Raw genomic sequence first — 22,029 nt, 5'->3', positions numbered from 1 at the left:
AAAACGCACCTACAGTGCCTTGCAAAAGTATACTTTTTGAGATCAACTGACACTAACCAAAGAGTTTATCAAATTGAACAACTCCTGTTCTTCACCTTTCATTGTGTTACAAAGTGGGATTAAAATGGATTTAGTTGTCATTTTCTGTCAACAATCTACACAAAATACTCTGTAATGTCAGCGGAAGGACAATTCTTAAAAATATATATTTAAATAACTCAAATATAATATCATTGCCTAAATATTCAGCGCCTTTGTTTACGCAAGTCTAAATAAGTTCAGGATAAAAATGTGGCTTAACAAATCACATAAGTTATATGGACTCACTCTGTGTGAAATAATAGGGGTTGACATGATTTTTTAACCACTAACCCCTTTGCTGTCCCCCATACATACAAGATCTGTTAGGTCCCTGAGTCAAGTATTGAATTTCAAGCACAGATTCAACTTTCGATACCACGACGGTCCTCCGATACCATGACGGCCCTCAAGGAACTACACTGGACTTTGTGGAAGCTGGAAACTACATATCCTGAGGCCGCATTTATTGGAGCTGGGGACTTTAACGAAGCAAATTTGATGAAAAAAAACTACAAGCATTTCACTACACCCACAATAACATCTGCTAAATATGTGTATACGACCAATAAAAAGTTATTTTATTTTACAAAGACCAGGGATCTGTTAAAAAGCCTCATAAAGAAGGGTAGTGATTGGTAGATTGGTAACAGTAACACATCAGACATTGAATATCTCTTGAAGCATGGTCAAGTTAATAATTATGCCATAGATTACATATATGAAACCACCCAGATACATCAAAGATACAGTTGTCCTTCTGAACTGAGCTGCAGGAAAGAAATTAAACTTCCATGAGGTCATTGGTGATTTTAAAACAAGCAGTGACAGAGTTCAATGTCTGTGATGGTTGAAAACTGAGGATGGATCAACAGCCTTGTAGTGACTCCACAATAATGACCTAAATGACAGTGAAAAGAATACAATATACATAATAAAAATATTACAAAACTTGTATCTTGTATGCAACAAGGCACTAAAGTAATACTGCAAAGGGATACACTTTTTGGCCTAAATGCAAAGACTTCTGTTTGTGACAAATCCAAAACGTCACTGAGTAAACACGGATATGATGCAGCCACCACCATAATTGAAAATAAGGAGGCAGTTTGACATCGACAAATACTAGGAACTTTTTCAGGATAAAAACATATGGCAAAAATCCTAGAGGAAAACCTGCTTCAGTCTGCTTTACACCAGAAACTGGGAGAGGAATTCACCTTTGACCGGGACAACAACCTACAACACAAGGCCAAATCTACACTGGAGTTGCTTACCAATAAGACTGTGAAAGTTCCTGAGTGGCCAATTTAGAGTTTTGACTTGAAAATCTATGGCAAGACTTGAAAATGTTGAGCCATGATCCCCAATCACCTCTGGCAGCGATTACAGTGGTGTCTTTCTGGGTAAGTCTCTAAAAGCTTTCCACACCTGGATTGTGCAACATTTGCCCATTATTGTTTTAAAAATTCTTCAAACTGTGTCAAATTGGTTGTTGATCATTGCCAGTCAACCATTTTCAGGTCATGTCATAGATTTAAGTCAAAACTGTAACTCAGCATTTATTGTCTTCTTGGTAAGCAACTCCAGTGTAGATTTGGCCTTGTGTATTAGATTATTGTCCTGCTGAATTGTGAATTCATCTTCCAGTGTCTGTTGGGACTGAACCAGGTTTTCCTGTAGGATTTTGTCTGTGCTTAGCTCCATTCCGTTTCTTTTTTTATCCTGAAAAACTACCCAGTCCTTAATGATTACAAGCATACCCAAAATATGGAGAGTGGTACTCACTAATGTGTTGTATTGGATTTGCCCCCAAAATAACACTTTGTATTCAGAACAAAAAGTGAATTGCTTTGGCTCATTTCTTAGCAGTATTACTTTAGTGCTTTGTTGCAAACAGGATACATGTTTTGGAATATTTTTTATTCTGTCCAGGCTTCCTTCTTTTCACTCTGTCAATTAGGTTACTATTGTGGAGTAACTACAATGTTGTTGATCCATCCTCAGTTTTCTCCTATCACAGCCATTAAACTCCGTAGCTGTTTTAAAGTCACCATTGGCCTCATGTTGAAATCCCTGAGCAGTTTCTTTCCTCTCTGGCAACTGAGTTAGGAAGGACGCCTGTATCTTTGTCGTGACTGGGTGTATTGATACACCATAAAAATAATAACTTCACAATGCTCAAAGGGATATTCCATGTGTGCTTTTTTTTTACCCATTTACCAATAGGTGCCCTTCTTTGCAAGGCATTGAAAAACCTCCCTTGTCTTTATGGTTGAATCTGTTTTTGAAATTCACTGCTCGACTGTGGGACCTTACAGGTAATTGTGTGGGTACAGAGATGAGGAAGTCATTCAAAAATAATGTTCAACACTATTATTGCACAGAGTGAGTCCATGCAATTTATGTGACTTGTTAAGCAAATGTTTACTCCTGAACTTATTTAGGCTTGCCATAACAAAGGGAATTAATACTTATTGACTCAAAACATTTGTTTTTCCTTTTTAATTAATTATGTAACATTTCTAAAAACATCATTCCACTTTGACATTATGAGGTATTGTGTGTAGGCCAGTGACACAATCTAAATAAAAATTCACACTATAACACAACAAAATGTGGAAAAAGTAAAGGGGTGTGAATACTTTCTAAAGGCACTGTAGATCAAGGTAACTTCAACAGGTTCTGGCCTATTTGAAGAACTTCACAGGTTCACAAAACAGATACAGGTGTAGGATATACATTTTACCAGTTTTTCACAGCAGGAAAATAATCCGGCATCAATAGAAAATGTGAATTATTGTGTGGATTATAATTAATGGAGATGTTTAGTTAGGGCAAATCAAGTCTGGCATATTGAAGTGGAAATTACTAACTTTAGAAGTCTTTTCAAACCTTGAATACACTACAAGTTTGCATTTCCTGCTGTGCAGGGAATTTCCTCCAACAACAGGGTGATCAAATTAAGATCTCAGCTATATCTCTAACGCTCCAACATTCTGCCCACACACCACTGTACTAGAACTACCCACTGGGCACACAATGGTTGAATCAACATTGTTTCCACGTAATTCAATGAAATTACATTGAACCAACGTGGAATAGATGTTGAATAGATGTCTGTGCCAGGTAGACACTAATTAGCTTAGACGCTCACTTTGGCTTTCACCAAGACCTTGAACAACGATTAGGACAGCACTCATACAGAACATACACAATAAAACCGCAGTTATGATTTCGAGATATAGAGTGGCGCAGCATTTGAAGGCACTGCATCACAGTGCCAGTCGTCACTACAGACCCTGGTTCGATTCCAGGCTGTTTCACAACCGGCCGTGATTGGGAGTCCCATAGGGCGGAGCGCAATTGGCCCAATGTCGTCTGGGTTTGGCTGGGGTAGGCTGTCATTGTAAATAAGAATTTGTTCTTAACTGACTTGCCTAGTTAAATAAAGGTTAAATAGAAATACATACATTTTTCATGAACTACTTCATAAGCGAAGATTCAGCACTCCATTTAGAAAACAAACATGTCGGTGAGCATATTGCATGCAGTTTATCAACTCAAGACCTGTCACTCCAATGAGGCAGAGAGTAGAGGTGGAGGAGAATAAAGGAACAGAAGACAAGTGATGCTAAAATGAACATTTATAATGACTCTTTGTTGCTGTTGCCTTCGCAAAAATAATCTTTAAAAAACAATTCAATATATTAACACTGAAATGCTGACTTCACTGGTAGTCCACGAGTCATAAAACACAACTCACAGATTTTTTTTTACAAACACAATACTACAGTTACATTATATAGTCATTACCCTTAAATCTATTAATGAATGATGTTCAGATAAATTTATAATAATAATTAAAAAAAGTTCACAAAAATGACACTTTAAAAATCCTTTCATTCCCTTTTCATAGTTGCTGTTGTCATTAATCAACAGTGTATCGTTATAAAAGGAACTGCTTCTGAGATGTTTCACTGAGGAAAGCAGTAAATAGACTGGCAGCATATAAAAATAGTGGCATGTCATGTCAAATGTCAAACAATGAAGTGTTTTCTGGGAGAAATGGGATTGGGAAGTGTACCATCCCAGTGCTACCACAGCTTCAGTGTGTAGGCTGGCTGGCTTTTGGCTTAATGGAGATTTCATTTGGCACTTGTATTGGCAAATATCTCGATTAAAAAGCTCCCATCCGTACTTCACTGAAATGGCTCAAGGAAAGACAGTGTTGCCCTTGTATCTTTCAGATTGAGACTGTGTCTGTGTAAAGGCATCCAAGAAAATGCTTAAGTCAAAGGACAAGTGAGGCCTAAACTTTCAAATGGTATCTTCTCTGTCTTAATATAGAGACACTAGTCATTCAGATTGACAAAACTCTTGTTAGTTTTGAATAACATTTAACTTATGCTGACAGTCCATTTCTTGAAATGGAAAAACAAAAAGAGTTTTACAAAATTAAAAACCTAACCCAAAATAATATTTGCAATGGAGCCAAAGAGGTGTGCAAAGCATTGTCATGCTTTTTTTCAATCAACATTTTAGTTAACTTTCAACCCTTCAGAATTATCCGGATGACAAGAAAACAAACAAACAAAATGAAAATTCATACAGTTGTAGTCTCAGCAAAGTTTGGCAATAAACCTGGGGTCAAAATAATAAAACACACAAAGGGTGGATAAGGTCAACTAAGTTAATGGGAGGGTCAAAAAAGGATCAAAGATAAGGTGCCAGACACAACACCACACATAATCGTAATGTCATGTAGGCTGAAAAGATGATGAAGAGAGTTGAGTAGAAGCGGGGGCAAGCAGCCTGAACCGTCTTAGTCCTGTGTCTGATAGTTCAACGGAATCCACCCCGAGGAGGATCATTGGGGGGGTTAGGTGAATATGCAGATGATTATTTTTTTAAATAATATATTTTTTGAAATGTTTGGAATGGTGTTGACTTAGTTTGGCACTCAGTAGTGGAGAGGTTAGAACAGTGGTGGGGGTTAGTAGCAGTGCATGACAGAAGAATGAGACAGATACTCAAAGCATGCATGTGGTAAAGTAGTTAGGCCATTTTAGGTTACACAGGGTTCTAAAATGTTGTTGTCGTCAAATACACCAACACTGACAGCGGTAGGACCGAAGCAATCACATTTTTCCGGTGCTGTATTTGTCTCTGATCTAATATTATATCAGCGAGACCTTGGGATAGCATTCTGTAACGTAACAAACATGGACTCTGATAACAGCACATAGAGACATTGTATGAGGTTTACCATGCTTTCAATGCCAATTTGTTCATAAAAATACTCCCACCGCTAGACTTCAAGGCAGCAGAATGCAACATGACAAGGTGGAACAGTTCCACTCTTAAGTTCCCTCTCCCTCTTTTAAATCTAGAATCCTTAATTGAAGAAATTACAAAGCTGAGGGATGGGCTTGGAGAAATGTAACAATTCAAATTCATAGACAGAGCCATGGATGCAAGGACTGACCATGCATGATATTAACATTTTAGTTTTAACCATGTTTTGAGGCTATAAAGCATTTGTTTACATCTACATTGTTAGCAAACATTGGAGTAAAACAAGCGTATATTTGGGGTTCTGCTGTGATACAACAGTTGAACTAAGCTTATGAGGCATGTATAAGTTATATTCTTCAAGGATCAATGGGTATATATCATTAATTTATAAGTAAAAAAAATGTATGTAGCAACAAAGGATTCTATCTTCAAAGAGAGATTTGCTCATTGCGATTAACACAAATCTTTGCTGAAAGGAAATGAGAATCGATATTGTGAGGTCTCGGGTGCCACCTTTTCAGAGAAGTCTGACACACAAACCCCTCTCATCATTCACAAAAAGTTTCATTTTTTTGTTTGTTTGTTTGTTTTTTACTAAAACAACATCAGAGCAACAGCAAAGAATGACAAAAACAGCAGAAAATTAACATTGTTAGCTTTGTTTCACATCCAATAATAGGAGATGTAATTTGTAAAAAGTAAAGTGCATTTATCCAACACCAAACATACAGGATAATGTTTACAGCGAATCTGAAGTGTTGTTGAAACATATCTGGATTATGACTATGGCCATGTCCGGCCTACCTGACTATAGCTGAAGTTGGTTCTTGACATAATATGTTAACGCTACATGTAGTTGACATTCCAGCCTTGAATTCACATTTAAAGACTGATAAACATTCAACAGAAATAATGAGCAAATGGTAGTACATTCATAGATTAGATCTGGGAATTCAAGCTGTAGTATAAAAAATCGTAAAAAATATTACGCAGGTTTTGTGAGGTTTAACCTGATCCTAAAAAATGCATGCCTGGTATTCTAGAAAGCAAAACACAAGAATAACACTGACTAACATTTTCGCATTTGCTTGTTTCACATTTGTAATACTCCTCATGGTACCTTAAGAAAACAAAATCATATCGGTAATAATATAAAGAGATGGACTGTATGAGAATTTGATCTGAAATATGTTGTATTTGGACCAACATGACAATAATAGAACCCCTCCCAACTTACGACAATAAACCATTTTTTAAATATGAGGCGGTTTTAACGTAAGTGCTCTACAACTGATTGCATGCAACGTTATGTCTTTGAATGTTGCGAGAACACCTCCATTTTTTTTGCATTCATTTTTTTCCCTCCATATTTCACTTTGATACCATGCAATAGAAGACGTGCAAAAAGATAACACCTAACTCCACGAAACACATTTTGTCTGATAATGGCTGGCTATGTTATGAATGCTTATAACATGTTATGCTAAGTCCATGCTGGCCTATAGAGACATTTGTGAAAAACAGCAGTGCTTAAGCCACAGGTCAAATGAACACACAGGGGATGCATGGAGTGCAAAACAACATGGATCCATAAAAATCACAATCTTTAGCTCTTACTCTATGTAGCTATGGGGTAAAACAATGCACAAAACAGTTATCCATCCTTTGTTTTCTTAAGTAATGTATTTGATTATCTTTTCTTAACTTAAAAACATTGTTTGATTGGCACTTGATCAGCACTTCTAAACAAGTTATTGATATCTAACATTTGATTGCACATCTACGATTTCAAAAGCTGCAGAGGTCTAGTTTGGCACAGGTTGTACTATAGAGTCTATTATTACCATTACTATCTTACCAATACTGTATAGTATTCTATACACCTAATTGTATGCCCCTGTCTTTTACAGCATGTTTCTAATCAACAGACCAGACATCTTTTCAACTAAAATGTTTTGTATATTTTACTTATCAAATAGCAGCATTTTCATAATTTACAAAAAGTACATGTAAACCTATTAATTCAAAATCTTAGTAATTTCAAAGGTTCATACGACAAACATAACCAAAACACAAAACAGGACAACATGCTACTATATTGCTTCCAATATTCTTTACATTTTTCTTACGGTCAAACTAAATGACAGAAATATGGACGCCATATGATGAGTCATCGTAATGCACAAACAAATAGCGAAGCTAATCTTACTCAGGCTTAGTTGGCACTCTTCATCATCCACACAAAGATAACATAGAGTTTCACATTGTATCGACGAGACGCTGGACTGCATTTGGACTACAAACTAGAATAGCTACAATAACGTACATAGACATCATGTTGACATGACATATTCCACAGAAATTAATATCTAGTCATTTTTCAGATAAGAGGATATGCATAAAGGATGTCACTGTTTCAGCATGAGGTCACGAACGAGTTCCCATCTTTCTCTTGCGCTCTATCATTAACTTTTTTTAAAATAAACTCCTGTTAAAAGGCTGAAATATAAGTTCTGTTTGGTCAACCAACAGACATTTGCTCATTGAACAAAGATTTGCTTTCTTATTTTGCTTTCCAGTAGAAAAAAATACATAACCTCTCCCGTTCCCCTAAAAGGTCATAGATTACAATGTAAGCCTGTCTAAATCCTACTTGTTATTCTTTTAGTATGGAATTTGATACCGTAGTTTGAACCAATGTTGCTTGTTGGTCTTGTGGGGTGTCACAGTTTGGAGGCAGTTGTTATTTGTGCATTTTTGCCTGCTGAACTCTATGGGCTGTGAAAATATTTGCATACCCTTATGACCTATAGTGCATAACTGCTATCGATCAGCGCCTATGAGTAGACAGAAGGAAGAAGAGAGAGGGGGAGCAGAGTGGAAGAGGAGAGAGAGAAGGGAATCTGGATATAGGAGCGTTCTAAAATATAGTAAAAATACCATATGAAGGGTGGGAGAAATGTCGAAGTAAGTAATGTAATGAACGGAAAAAGAGGACAATGTATAGATCAGACAGCTCTAGAGTAGTCCTCTAAACCAAGTCTAGTTGCATTGCTTATATTATTAAATTCACCTTGATTTGTGCTTGTATTTTAAATCAGCGTAAACATTTTGTGAGGTTAGGGCTAAAATATGAAGGTTTCTGAACCCCACGGGTGGAAGTTACAGATATTTTAACTGGAGTGCCATTTCAAATAACCAGTGCACCATTGAGTACTGTTATATGTCACAGCACATCCCTTCAGAAATACAATGAAAGGGAAACGTGTATTCAGTGAGTCATGTTAATGGGGCTCGTGGCTAGTGCCATGCCATGCGGACTGCTCATACACATAGTTGATAGTAAGATGAGGTAAAGGTAACTTCTTTCTCAAGCAAACATTCCTTAGAATAACTATTGAGTAGGTATGGTGGAGGAGGGGTGTTGTCATTTCACTCATAAAAAGCGAGTGTTGCTTTTTCTTTGATTCTCTGCCGCTATCCCTTCCGGTCCTGTATTACTGAAAGCCAATCACAGAGATCCGGTTGCATAAGGATAAACGTGTGAAATGGAAAAGAGGGTCAGAATAAGATTCAGGGACTGCTGTGCAGGAAAATAAATGTAGTAGGAGTCATTTGGGTTAATAAAAGACAATATGGTTGACCGATGACTCTGGACTCATCAGTAGAAGAGACTTCCATTAATATGAATGTATAGCAGCTCTCTTGCTGTGCAATATTATTGGTAAACCAAAACATCTCCAAGACATCACATTATGGATGTTCTTGTGGAGATGTTCCTTATCTCACTGCTTGGCTGGTTTTGCTCTAGAACATGCAATGCATGCGTGTCAGCTGTAGGCCTATTTCTTGGACATGTACATCAAAATATGAACACTTGGCTCAAGAAGGGACAGGCACACTTTGCGTTGTGTCTTCATTGTGTCTCACAGTGCAGTCATAATAGACCCAGTGTACTCGGATGAAAACCAATGTATAGCAGCGCAGAAGCAAGCAAGGGTAATCTTTGTTTGTTTGAGAATGTTCTAGAAGACAATTACCCCCCCCGCAATTTTCAATGTAAGCTAGTGTCAATGTCTTTTTTAGTAAAGATAACAAGTTGGACTGACCAACTGCATAAACTGTTTGACTCCATATTGGTATTTACTCTGATTGGAAGCATGGTTCACAAAAAAACTTCAAATGGTTTCAGTCCAAATGTGTTTCACGGTGACTCCATTTCTTTCTCATTAGTGTCTCTCTTGACTACCAGCCACCCTAAATCTAAAGCAATCGTCTTCTTGTTCACAGATAAGGTTCAAACTGCTTTTCTTAACAAAACTGCTTTGTAGTGCTTCATTCCCTTGGGGGACTCTTCTAGTTAGATTTTTCTTCAATTGAAAAGGTAATGTAACATACCTCAAGCTGTTTATAGTGCTGTCTTCCCTTTCGGATACGATGCTCCTTCCCATGGGGGTTTAATCAAATTTCTACATACTGTAGGAGTATGTCCCAAGGAGCAATATCGGCTAGCAAACTCAAAGTACAGGGCCAATTTATGACAATAGGATAAAAATGATTGGTTTTAAACCAGTAACTACGTTATTCGGATCTAAACTGCCCATGATGGTACAAGAAACAGTTTGCCATGGCAACTAAAGGACAACTGATTTACTGGGGTAAAATGTTAAGACTGACAATCATAGCATGAAATCCAGTCTTACTTTACTCACATAAAGGCAGAACTAAATCCTGTAAACTATAGATGAGTGGACAACGCTTGGCATCTCACAATCATGGAGAGGGAGAGCAATCTCCATTGGGATTTTCAATTCAGGTAATACAGGAGATATAGACCTATCTGTAGTTATGTTTTGGTGGTACCAAAAGTGGTGTGTATGTGGGTGGCGGTCTACATGTATGAATGATTGTCTGTGTGTGTTCCTGTGTATGTGTGTGTACATTCCTGTGTGTCTCATCTATCCTCTCACATTGAACATTTGACCCCTGATCTACACTCATATATAATTACTGTGCAGTTCTGGGTTAAAACTATACATATCTGTCACTGCAACTCAACATTTGATCCTTGTTAATAACAAAATAACAATAATACTGTCTTTACATTCATATCAACCCGAATTCACAGGTTAAAATAATCTATACGTGTTTGAATGAGAACATATTTCAATAAATAATTATAACAACCAAAGTGTTAAAATCTTAATTTTGATATGAATCATACAGTGGCATGTCATTAACATTGTGATATCCGTTAAGAATTTAGATTAAAATGGATGCCTAATGGTCTTGGACGACCTCTGGTGAGCATCATTTAACCTCTCTCATGTAGACAAGGCCTTTTTTGCTTTGTTCACATGGAGCAAGGTTAACATCAAAGGAAAAAGGCATGAGCAAACATCCATCTCTGCTCTTTCAGCTTGTCTGGAACCTCAACTGACTCTCAACTCACCTGGAGCGGAGGTCTGCAACTGAAGCTGAAAAACCCACACAATGATAGAAGAGAGAAACGGAAGAGAATGAAACCCAAAACAAACCCAGCTATGAGGCTTCTGAATGGGGGTGAACTCGTGTGCTCACCCCTGAATCTGCAGCTTGGCAGTGGACCAGTTCATCTTTACTCTAATCGCCATCATCAAAAGGACTCCTCACAACTTTTTAAAAACATCAGGACCTTGGTCCTAAAAACACAATCACATATCACACAAACTTATCTTGGTTTTCTCTCCACCTCTTCCTCCTTTGTGATCTTCTCTTTTTAATATTGAAATATTGAACGGATATTTGGACATTTTTTTCCCCCTCGCCGTGACCCTCGATTCCCTTTTATTTTCTCTGTCTCCATCCTTCCTTTATTTGACAATTTTTTCCCATTTAGCCCACCTTCTGTGGGTTGGTGGCACGCACACCCTGCTCATACGTGATCCGCTGGCTGATCAGATACTGGGCAGCTTGCGTTGCCGCGGGCGACCCTGTTATGGTAACTTTACGGTTTCGCGTGCCGGGGATGAACTCTCCCTTTTTGGAGATCTGGATGCGGGCGCCTGTCAGCTCCTGGTACTCCACCAGCGTTTTACCACCTTTCCCCAGGATAGCGCCCACCAGATTCTCGGGCACGGCAATCTCCACCACGTCCTTGGCCCCGTCTCCCAGCTTCTCTGTGGCCAGCAGGGAAGAGGCCATCAGTGGGGATGAGGCGTTCAGGTAGCCGTTGGAGGCCCCTGTGGCGGCAGCCAGCGAGCCCAGGGAGAAGCCGCCCAGGCCGACAGCGGGGTGGCCGGAGCCGCCAGAGGCATCGCTGGCATAGGAGGCCAGGAGGTTAGCGGCGGCAGCAGCGGCTGGGTTAGCGCTAGCAGCCACGGCGGCCAGGACCCCGGAGGCGGCAGCGGGGTTGAGGCCCAGACCCAGGGTGTTGGTGTTGTAGCCATAGCTGGCCAGAGTGTTGAGGGCCGAGGTGATGGCCAGCAGGTCGTTGCCAGAGAAGCTGGACATGGTGCCCGGGAAGCCGCCCATTCCTGCCAGGCCGGCCTGGCCCAGAAGGCTGGAGGCAGTGGCGGCAGCTGCGGCTGCGTTAGGGAGGACCTCGGCTGAGTTGGCGTAGGGGGAACCGGTGGGGTTGGAGTTGGCCACGGGGCCTGAGATGTTGGAGTAGCTGATGTTGAGGCAGCTGCTGCTCTGAGGGTCCTCCTGGATCTTCTGCACGATGATCTCCACGGCTTTGCAGTTCTGCTCGGGCTCCCCGCTGATGGTGACCACGCGCTCCTGCAGGTTGATGCCTTCAGGCTTCTGGGACAGCTGCACCCAGGCACCCGACTGCTCCATCACCGCCTTGACCGTGGCCCCGCCCTTACCGATGATCAGCCCAGCCGTGCTGTTGGGCACAATCAATTTAGCCTGCAGAGGAATGTTGTGAGCCAGAGGGAGGAGGGGAGGAAGGGAGAGAGAGAGTGATTGTTAAGTAGGAAAGAGAGGTAGATAAATATATCTCTCACAGAGTCATTCTACTATCCCAGCCCCCCTGCTTTACTCAGCAATGTGTTAATCCCAGGGGTTAAGGCTACAGCTGTCATCCAGCTCTGTGGCACTGTGGAGGACCTAGCGGGTGGTCGGCCGTTAAAAATAACCCCTCGCCTTTACATATTCCTAACCCTGTCAGGACTCGGGTTGTGGGGCAGGTGAGAAGGCTCGCCCCTGTCAGACAAAGTGTGCGGCAAGTGTGACTGTGTTCTTGCCATGTGCTGACCATGTGCCCTTATGACCAGGTTTGCCATGTCCAAGGCTTTCCATCCAATTTGGGCTACTTTGAAAACGATGTTGTGGGTGAAAATGTTTTGGTGGCGGGCTGCGGGTTTTTGGGCTACTTCTAAGTTGCACTGCGGCCGCCATTGCATTTCTCTTTAAAAACAAAAATGTATTTCACTGTGACCTAATGACTATCAGGCAGTGAGGCAGGCTGTTGCTGAGTGAGTGAGTGGTGGGGAGGGCCGGAGGGGTGTTTGTTGAGCGAGCGCTGCAGCAGGCAGCTGAGTCCACTATTGGCTAAGTTTACATGAGTGAGATGATACATAGCTGCAGACGCGCATGTCATGACAACTTTTTACCAGTTATTTAGATTATCATTATGGAGACAACTATTTCTTTTCAACCTTTTTTCCATAAAACATGAACATGTTAGAACTGATGCGCATCAAGAAATAACAGTGTCAAAGCACTGGAAAAAGACTTTGGGCGCATTAGATAAAAAAACTAGCTCAGAGGTGGTTTAAACACCATTCTAAATGTCAACTTTGCTTATGGAAAACCATATCAAACGAAGTGTTTTATGCATGTTCAGTTCTTGGGTCTCGAAGGCTGCACGAGTGGAAATTTGAAATGGAAGTTATGGATCCCCCTTGTGTGCTTCTGTTATGGGAAAGTCCTCAATGGAACTGACATTTAAATGTGGAGAATGATATCTGTTGGCAATCAAGTAGCCTATTAATTTATCTTCCATTGTAGGCTACTGTAGTCTACCATTTGATACAATCAATATGTTAAAATGGCGATATCACTGGGGTCATTACAAATCAATTAGTGCCACTTGTGTAGCCTACCTGGAGCTGGCAAACCAATTTAATAAATAGCCTATAACTTCAGTTTATTGTTATTGTAGCCTTGTGTTATTATGCAATTATTAATTCATTAAATTGGAAGTTATCAAAGCTCTATCGCAATTGCTGATCAGTAGTTAGAATGAATTAGATTGACGGTAACAGTAGTCAGATTAGGCTAAAGAAAAAGAAAAAAACACTGGCTGTTGTTGACAAGTATATTCAGTTCATATCCATATTCTTAATATTTGGTTCAGTGATTGAAATTATGTAGCCTATTCCAGCAGACTAATGGGCAACACAAGCACTTCTTACCTCGAAATCACCTCGCTCTTCATGTTGAATAAATGAGTCTGTCAATTTGAATGAAGCAAGCCGCTAAATCATTCTGCTTACATCTTGGCTAGGCTACTGTAGGCTATCTGAAATTAGATGTAGGCCTATCAGGGCTATAGGCTACCTGCATATAGCTAAGATCCTCCTGATTCCTTCTTATAAGCAAAAATTAAAGCAGGAAGCACCAGTGAATCGGTCTATAAAAAAGTGGTCAGATGAAGCAGATGCTAAACTACAAGACTGTTTTGCTATCACAGACTGGAACATGTTCCGGGATTCGTCCGATGGCATTGAAAAGTACACCACATCAGTCACTGGCTTTATCAATAAGTGCATCGAGGACGTCGTCCCTACAGTAACTGTACGTACATACCCCAACCAGAAGCCATGAATTACATGCAACATTCGCACTGAGCTAAAGGGCAGAGCTGCCACTTTCAAGGTGTGGGACTCTAAGCCAGAAGCTTACAAGAAATCCTGCTATGCCCTGCGACGAACCATCAAACAGGCAAAGCGTCAATACAGGGCTAAGATTGAATCATACTACACCGGCTCCGACGCTCGTCTTTCATGGCAGGGCTTGCAAACTATTACAGACTCCAAAGGGAAGCACAGCCACGAGCTGCCCAGTGACATGAGCCTACCAGATGAGCTAAATCACTTCTATGCTCGCTTCGAGGCAAGCAACACTGAGGCATGCATGAGAGCATCAGCTGTTCTGGACGAAACTGTGATCACGCTCTCCATAGCCGACGTAAGACCTTGAAACAGGTCAAAATACACAAGGCTGCGGGGCCAGATGGATTACCAGGACGTGTGCTCCGGGCATGTGCTGACCAACTGGCAGGTGTCTTCACTGACATTTTCAACATGTCCCTGATTGAGCCTGTAATACCAACGTGTTTCAAGCAGACCACCATAGTCCCTGTGCCCAAGAACACAAAGGCAACCTGCCTAAATGACTCACTCATGTCCGTAGCCATTAAGTGCTTTGAAAGGCTGGTAAATGGCTCACATCAACACCATTATCCCAGAAACCCTAGACCCACTCCAATTTGCATACTGCCCAAACAGATCCACAGATGATGCAATCTCTATTGCACTCCACACTGCCCTTTCCCACCTGGACAAAAGGAACACCTATGTGAGAATGCTATTCATTGACTACAGCTCAGCGTTCAACACCTTAGTACCCTCAAAGCTCATCACTAAGCTAAGGATCCTGGGACTAAACACCTCCCTCTGCAACTGGATCCTGGACTTCCTGACATGCCGCCCCCAGGTGGTGATGGTAGGTAGCAACACATCTGCCACGCTTTTCATCAACCTTGGAGCCCCCCTGGGGTGTGTGCTCAGTCCCCTCCTGTACTCCATGTTCACCCATGACTGCATGGCCAGGCACGACTCCAACACCATCATTAAGTTTGCAGACGACACGACAGTGGTAGGCCTGATCACCGACAATGATGAGACAGCCTATAGGGAGGAGGTCAGAGACCTGGCCAGGTGGTGCCAGAACAACAACCTATCCCTCAACGTAACCAAGACTAAGGAGATGATTGTGGACTACAGGAAAAGGAGGACCAAGTACGCCCCCATTCTCATCGTCGGGGCTGTAGTGGAGCAGGTTGAGAGCTTCAAGTTCCTTGGTGTCCACATCACCAACAAACTTGAATAGTTCAAACACACCAAGACAGTCGTGAAGAGGGCGCGAGAAAGCCTATTCCCCCTCAGGAAACTAAAAAGATTTGGCATGGGTCCTGAGATCCTCAAAAGGTTCTACAGCTTTAACATTGAGAGCATCCTGACTGGTTGCATCACTGCCTGGTACAGCAATTCCTCGGCCTCCGACCGCAAGGCACCACAGAGGATAGTGCGTACAGCCCAGTACGTCACTGGGGCTGAGCTGCCTGCCATCCAGGACCTCTACACGAGGCGGTGTCAGAGGAAGGCCCTAAAAATGTTCAAATTGCCACCCCAGTCATAGACTGTTCTCTCTACTACTGCATGGCAAGCGGTGCCGGAGTGCCAAGTCTAGGACAAAAAGTCTTCTCAACAGTTTTTACCCCCAAGCCATAAGACTCCTGAACAGGTAATCAAATGGATTCCCAGACTATTTGCATTGTGTGCCCCCCCCCCCCCCCCCACCAACCCCTCTTTTACGCTGCTGCTACTCTCTGTTTATCATATATGGACAGTCACTTTAACTATACATTCATGTACATTTGTACATACTACCTCAATTGGCCCGACCAACCAGTGCTCCCGCACATTGGCTAACCAGGATATCTGCATTGTGTCCCGCCACTCGCCAACCCCTCTTTACGCTACTGCTACTCTCTGTTCATCATATATGGATAGTCACTTTAACCATATCTACATGTACATACTACCTCAATCAGCCTGAATAACCGGTGTCTGTATGTAGCCTCACTACTTTTATACCCTTGCTACTGTTTTTCACTGTCTTTTTACTGTTGTTTTTATTTCTTTACTTACCTATTGTTCACCTAATACCTTTTTTGCACTATTGGTTGGAGCCTGTAAGTAAGCATTTCACTGTAAGATCTAGACCTGTTGTATTCGGTGCACGTGACAAATAAACTTTGATTTGATTTGAAAACCAAGGCAAAGTTGAATTGCAATCATAAACCCAGATTTTAGTCTGTAGCCTATGCCTATTGAAATGACAAGACAATCTCGCAAATGGGCCATTTATAACGGTTTGTAGTCTTAACATCTGACATAATAACGGCACAATTGCCAGTTTTTTTAAGTGTTTTTTGCGCAGAGACTTTGAAATCCTCTGTCTAACTTTCATCACTCAAACTCTCCTGTCTGATATATTTATAGTTATGCACATGCGCAAAAGGGATTTATTTACAATTATAGACTGGGTGGTTCGAGCCCTGAATGCTGATTGAATGACAGCCGTGGTATACCACGGGTATGACAAAACATTTATTTTTACTGCTCTAATTACATTTTGAACCAGTTTATAATCGCAATAAGGCACCTTGGGGGTTTGTGGTATATGGCCAATACACGGCTAATGGCTGTATCCAGGCATTCTTGCAACATATTCAAATTCCTTTATTACGTCACGTCATAGCTCGCATTTATTATTTTGATGAAAACCAGATGCAGCTTCTAATGTCATTACAAGTTGCGTCGATATTTCTTCTTAATTGGCCCGATAAGGTTATGGAAAAAGGGTTTATTGCATACATGTGTCAACTCCTCTCTTGTTGCAGAAAAAATGTGGGCTACTTTTCAGGCCTTCTGGACGGGTTTTGAGTGGTCATTGGGTTAGAAATTTTAGTTAGACCTGGAAACCCTGCTTATGACATGTCAATATTGTAGACATACAGACAGATCATCAGGGAAGGAACATGCTTTGATCTGTCAAGTATGATGGTCGGTCAGGGCTAGCTGACTGTGAGTGGACCGTGCCTCACCTGTTTGACGCGGTCGGGGTTGACAGTGGTCTGTGGTTGCAGTATGCTGACTGGCTCTGTTTTCTGGGCGCTCTGAGGCATCTCACGGACTTTCTCCGCGATGAAGCTGTGGACGCTATTCAGCGCCTCGACTGTACCCTGTATCAGACATACACGCTCTGTGGTTCCTGTGTGAAGAGAACAGAAAACATATCCATCTCGGTGTATCAATACTACTTTCTTTGGGATCACAGTCTTGTGAGAACATAGATTCTTGTGCCTTGGGGTCAGCGTCTGCTATGGCTGTAGTATATCACTTGCAAGAGACTTCCTTGTTCCATTTAAGGAAAAGGATTTCTTGGATAAAACATGTTTTTATCAAGTACCTGTTTTACTAAAACTAGTACTTAGTGTTGCAAAGCAACCTCATTTATAACTGAATAGCTACTTATGCAGTGACTATTTGCAGAAAACAATGGATGCTCAAGATTTGATATCACAGTTTCTTTATGTAGTGGTGCTAATTGCTAACCTATCACATAATACTCCACCCCCAAGTAGGCGCTCAAAAATAGAGCAGCTAAAAGAGTAGGATTCCTCCTAAATGATGTAACTCTTCCAGGGCCCTGGAATGCAGGGCCTTTCCTTTCCCCACTGCCCCGTCCATAGTCTCCACACACCCTTCCCTCTTCCAAGTTTCTTTCTACACCCCCGTTGTCGGGCCTACCGGAATTCCGTTGCCATGGTTAAGGAGCTGCGCTGTGGAAACAGGTGATGTAACAGCATGTCCTTTCTACAGCCTGCTTCTCTTCCTTTGACTCCTTCTCTTTCTCTCCCTCTCTTACTCCCCTCATCTGCCTTGCTTTATTTCTCTCCTTCCTATGCACAGATTCATATTCAAGGCAATCTTAAATATCTTTTACCTCATTTCTACCAGCATGTCACATGTGGAACCAGAGGGAAAAAAACTCGAGACCACCTTTACTCCACACACAGAGACGCATAAAAAGCCCTCCATTTGGCAAATCTGACCATAATTATATCCTCCTGATTCCTGCTTACAAGCAAAAACTAAAGCAAGAAGTACCAGTGACTCATACATATCCCAACCAGAAGCCATGGATTACAGGCAACATCCGCACCGAGCTAAAGGCCAGCGCTGTCGCTTTCAAGGAGCTGGATCCAGACGCTTACAAGAAATCCCGCTATGCCCTCAGATGAACCATCAAACAGGCAAAGACTCAATACAGGACTAAGATTGAATCCTACTACACCGGCTCTGATGCTCGTCGAATGTGGCAGGGCTTGAAAACTATTACGGACAACAAAGGGAAACCCAGCCACGAGCTGCCCAGTGACGCGAGCCTACCAGACGAGCTAAATGCCTTTTATGCTCGCTTCGAGGCAAGCAAAACTGAAGCATGCATGAGAGCATCAGCTGTTCTGGATGACTGTGCAATCACGCTCTTCCGTAGCCAATGTGAGCAAGACCTTTAAACAGGCCAACATTCACAAAGCTGTAGGGCCAGACGGATTACCAGGATGTGTACTCAAAGCATGTGCGGACCAACTGGCAAGTGTCTTCAAACATGTTCAACCTCTCCCTGACCGAGTCTGTAATACACCCACATGTTTCAAACAGACCACCATAGTCCCTGTGCCCAAGAAAGCGAAGTTAACCTGCCGATTACCGCCCTGTAGCAATCACGTTGGTAGCCTTGAAGTGCTTTGAAAGGCTTGTCATGGCTCACATTAACACTATCAAAGCTCATCACTAAGCTAAGGACCCTGGGACTTAACAACTCCCTCTGCAACTGGATCCTGAACTTCCTGACAGGCCACCCCCAGGTGGTAAGAGTAGGCAACAACACATCTGACACACTGATCCTCAACACTGGGGCCCGTGCTTAGTCCCCTCTTGTACTCCCTGTTCACCCATGACTGCGTGGCCATGCATGACTCCAACACCATCATAATGTTTGCTGACGACACAACAGTTGTAAGCCTGATCACTGACAACGATGATATAGCCTATAGGGAGGAGGTCACAGTCCTGGCAGTGTGGTGCCAGGACAACAACTTCTCCCTCAATCTGAGCAAGACAAAAGAGCTGTGGACTATAGGAAAAGGAGGGCCGAACAGGTCCCCATTAACTTCGACAGGGCAGTAATGTAGCGGGTCGAGAGTTTCAAGCTCCTTGGTGTCCATAAGACCAATGAACTATCATGGTCCAAACACACCAAGACAGTTGTGAGGGCATGACACCTTTTCCCCCTCAGCAGACTGAAAATATTTGGCATGAGTCCCCAGATCCTTAAAAAGCTCCACTACAGCTCCACTATTGAGAGCATGATGACCGGTTGCATTACCGCCTGGTATGGCAACTGCTCAGCATCTGAACGTAAAGCGCTATATACAGTGAGGGAAAAAAGTATTTGATCCCCTGCTGATTTTGTACATTTGCCCACTGACAAAGAAATGATCAGTCTATAATTTTAATGGTAGGTTTATTTGAACAGTGAGAGACAGAATAACAACAAAAAAATCCAGAACAACGCATGTCAAAAATGTTATAAATTGATTTTCATTTTAATGAGGGAAATAAGTATTTGACACCCTCTCAATCAGAAAGATTTCTGGCTCCCAGGTGTCTTTTATACAGGTAACGAGCTGAGATTAGGAGCACACTCTTAAAGGGAGTGCTCCTAATCTCAGTTTGTTACCTGTATAAAAGACACCTGGGAGCCAGAAGCAATCAATCAGATTCAAAACTCTCCACCATGGCCAAGACCAAAGAGCTCTCCAAGGATGTCAGGGACAAGATTGTAGACCTACACAAGGCTGGAATGGGCTACAAGACCATCGCCAAGCAGCTTGGTGAGAAGGTGACAACAGTTGGTGCGATTATTCGCAAATGGAAGAAACACAAAAGAACTGTCAATCTCCCTCGGCCTGGGGCTCCATGCAAGATCTCAACCCCTGGAATTGCAATGATCATGAGAACGGTGAGGAATCAGCCCAGAACTACACGGGAGGATCTTGTCAATGATCTCAAGGCAGCTGGGACCATAGTCACCAAGAAAACAATTGGTAACACACTACGCCGTGAAGGACTGAAATCCTGCAGCGCCCGCAAGGTCCCCCTGCTCAAGAAAGCACATATACATGCCCGTCTGAAGTTTGCCAATGAACATCTGAATGATTCAGAGGACAACTGGGTGAAAGTGTTGTGGTCAGATGAGAACAAAATGGAGCTCTTTGGCATCAACTCAACTCGCCGTGTTTGGAGGAGGAGGAGGAATGCTGCCTATGACCCCAAGAACACCATCCCCACCGTCAAACATGGAGGTTGAAACATTATGCTTTGGGGGTGTTTTTCTGCTAAGGAGACAGGACAACTTCACCGCATCAAAGGGACAATGGACGGGGCCATGTACCATCAAATCTTGGGTGAGAACCTCCTTCGCTCAGCCAGGGCATTGAAAATGGGTCGTGGATGGGTATTCCAGCATGACAATGACCCAAAACACACGGCCAAGCCAACAAAGGAGTGGCTCAAGAAGAAGCACATTAAGGTCCTGGAGTGGCCTAGCCAGTCTCCAGACCTTAATCCCATAGAAAATCTGTGGAGGTTCGAATTGCCAAATGTCAGCCTCGAAACCTTAATGACTTGGAGAAGATCTGCAAAGAGGAGTGGGATAAAATCCCTCCTGAGATGTTTGCAGACCTGGTGGCCAACTACAAGAAACGTCTGACCTCTGTGATTGCCAACAAGGGTTTTGCCACCAAGTACTAAGTCATGTTTTGCAGATGGGTCAAATACTTATTTCCCTCATTAAAATGCAAATCATTTTATAACATTTTTGACATGCGTTTTTCTGGATTTTTTTGTTGTTATTCTGTCTCTCACTGTTCAAATAAACCTACCATTAAAATTATAGACTGATAATTTCTTTGTCAGTGGGAAAACGTACAAAATCAGCAGGGGATCAAATACTTTTTTCCCTCACTGTAGGTTAGTGCATATGTCCCAGTACATCACTGGGGCTTAAGCTTCATGCCATCCAGTACCTATATATTAAAACATTTTATTTAACCTTTATTTAACCAGTAAGGGCTCATTGAGATTTGAAATCTCTTTTTCAACAGCGTCCTGGCCAAGATAGGCAGCACCAAGTCATTACACAATTACAGACAGACAACATGAAAAACTACAAGCAATCTAGTAAAAAAACAGAGAATTCACAAGAGTATAACAAAATCCTAAAACAGCAAATTAAAAACATTGACAGGTCAGGGAATCAGCCTCAAAATCCTGCATCAATGATTTAAAAACACAAATCGGTTCTTCCAGTTGAAAAGTATTTTGTAAGGCGTTCCAAGCCGATGGCGCAGAGTACATAAAAGCCTTTTTACCAAATTCAGTTCGGACATTTGGAACAGTTAGCAGGATACAAAAATCTCTACAAAAATCTCTGAAACTGGAAACACTTATCTCCCTCACTAGCTTTAAGCACCAGCTATCAGAGCAGCTCCCAGATCACTGCACCTGTACATAGCCCATCTATAATTTAGCCCAATCTACTACCCCTACTGTATTTATTTATTTTATTTATTATTTTGCTCCTTTGCACCATATTATTTATATTTTAACTTTGAACTTTCTTCAAGTTATAAATCTACCATTCCAGTGTTTTACATGCTATACTTTATTTACTTTGCCACCATGGCCTTTTTTGCCTTTACTTCCCTTATCTGACATCATTTACTCACATTGTATATAGTCTTAT

At 41.8% G+C, this 22,029-nt stretch overlaps 1 protein-coding gene across 2 annotated transcripts in view; it reads right to left on the bottom strand.

Moving 5' to 3' along the window:
* Positions 1-3,707: 3,707 nt before the first annotated feature.
* The window catches only part of LOC106567594 (RNA-binding protein Nova-1), a 39,456-nt gene continuing 21,134 nt past the window's right edge, over positions 3,708-22,029 (bottom strand). For both annotated transcript variants that reach the window (XM_014137103.3, XM_014137104.3), the window contains exons 3-4: positions 17,261-17,427; positions 3,708-12,270 (exon numbers count right to left, since the gene is read on the bottom strand). In XM_014137103.3, the coding sequence (XP_013992578.2) occupies positions 11,251-12,270; positions 17,261-17,341 (1,101 nt within the window). In that variant the 5' untranslated portion in view covers positions 17,342-17,427 and the 3' untranslated portion in view covers positions 3,708-11,250. The remainder of the gene's footprint in view (positions 12,271-17,260; positions 17,428-22,029) is intronic.

This window comes from Salmo salar, chromosome 13, assembly GCF_965601325.2.
Source record: "Salmo salar chromosome 13, fSalSal1, whole genome shotgun sequence".
Lineage (NCBI taxonomy): Eukaryota > Metazoa > Chordata > Actinopteri > Salmoniformes > Salmonidae > Salmo > Salmo salar.
This window is presented reverse-complemented; position numbering and strand designations above follow the sequence as displayed.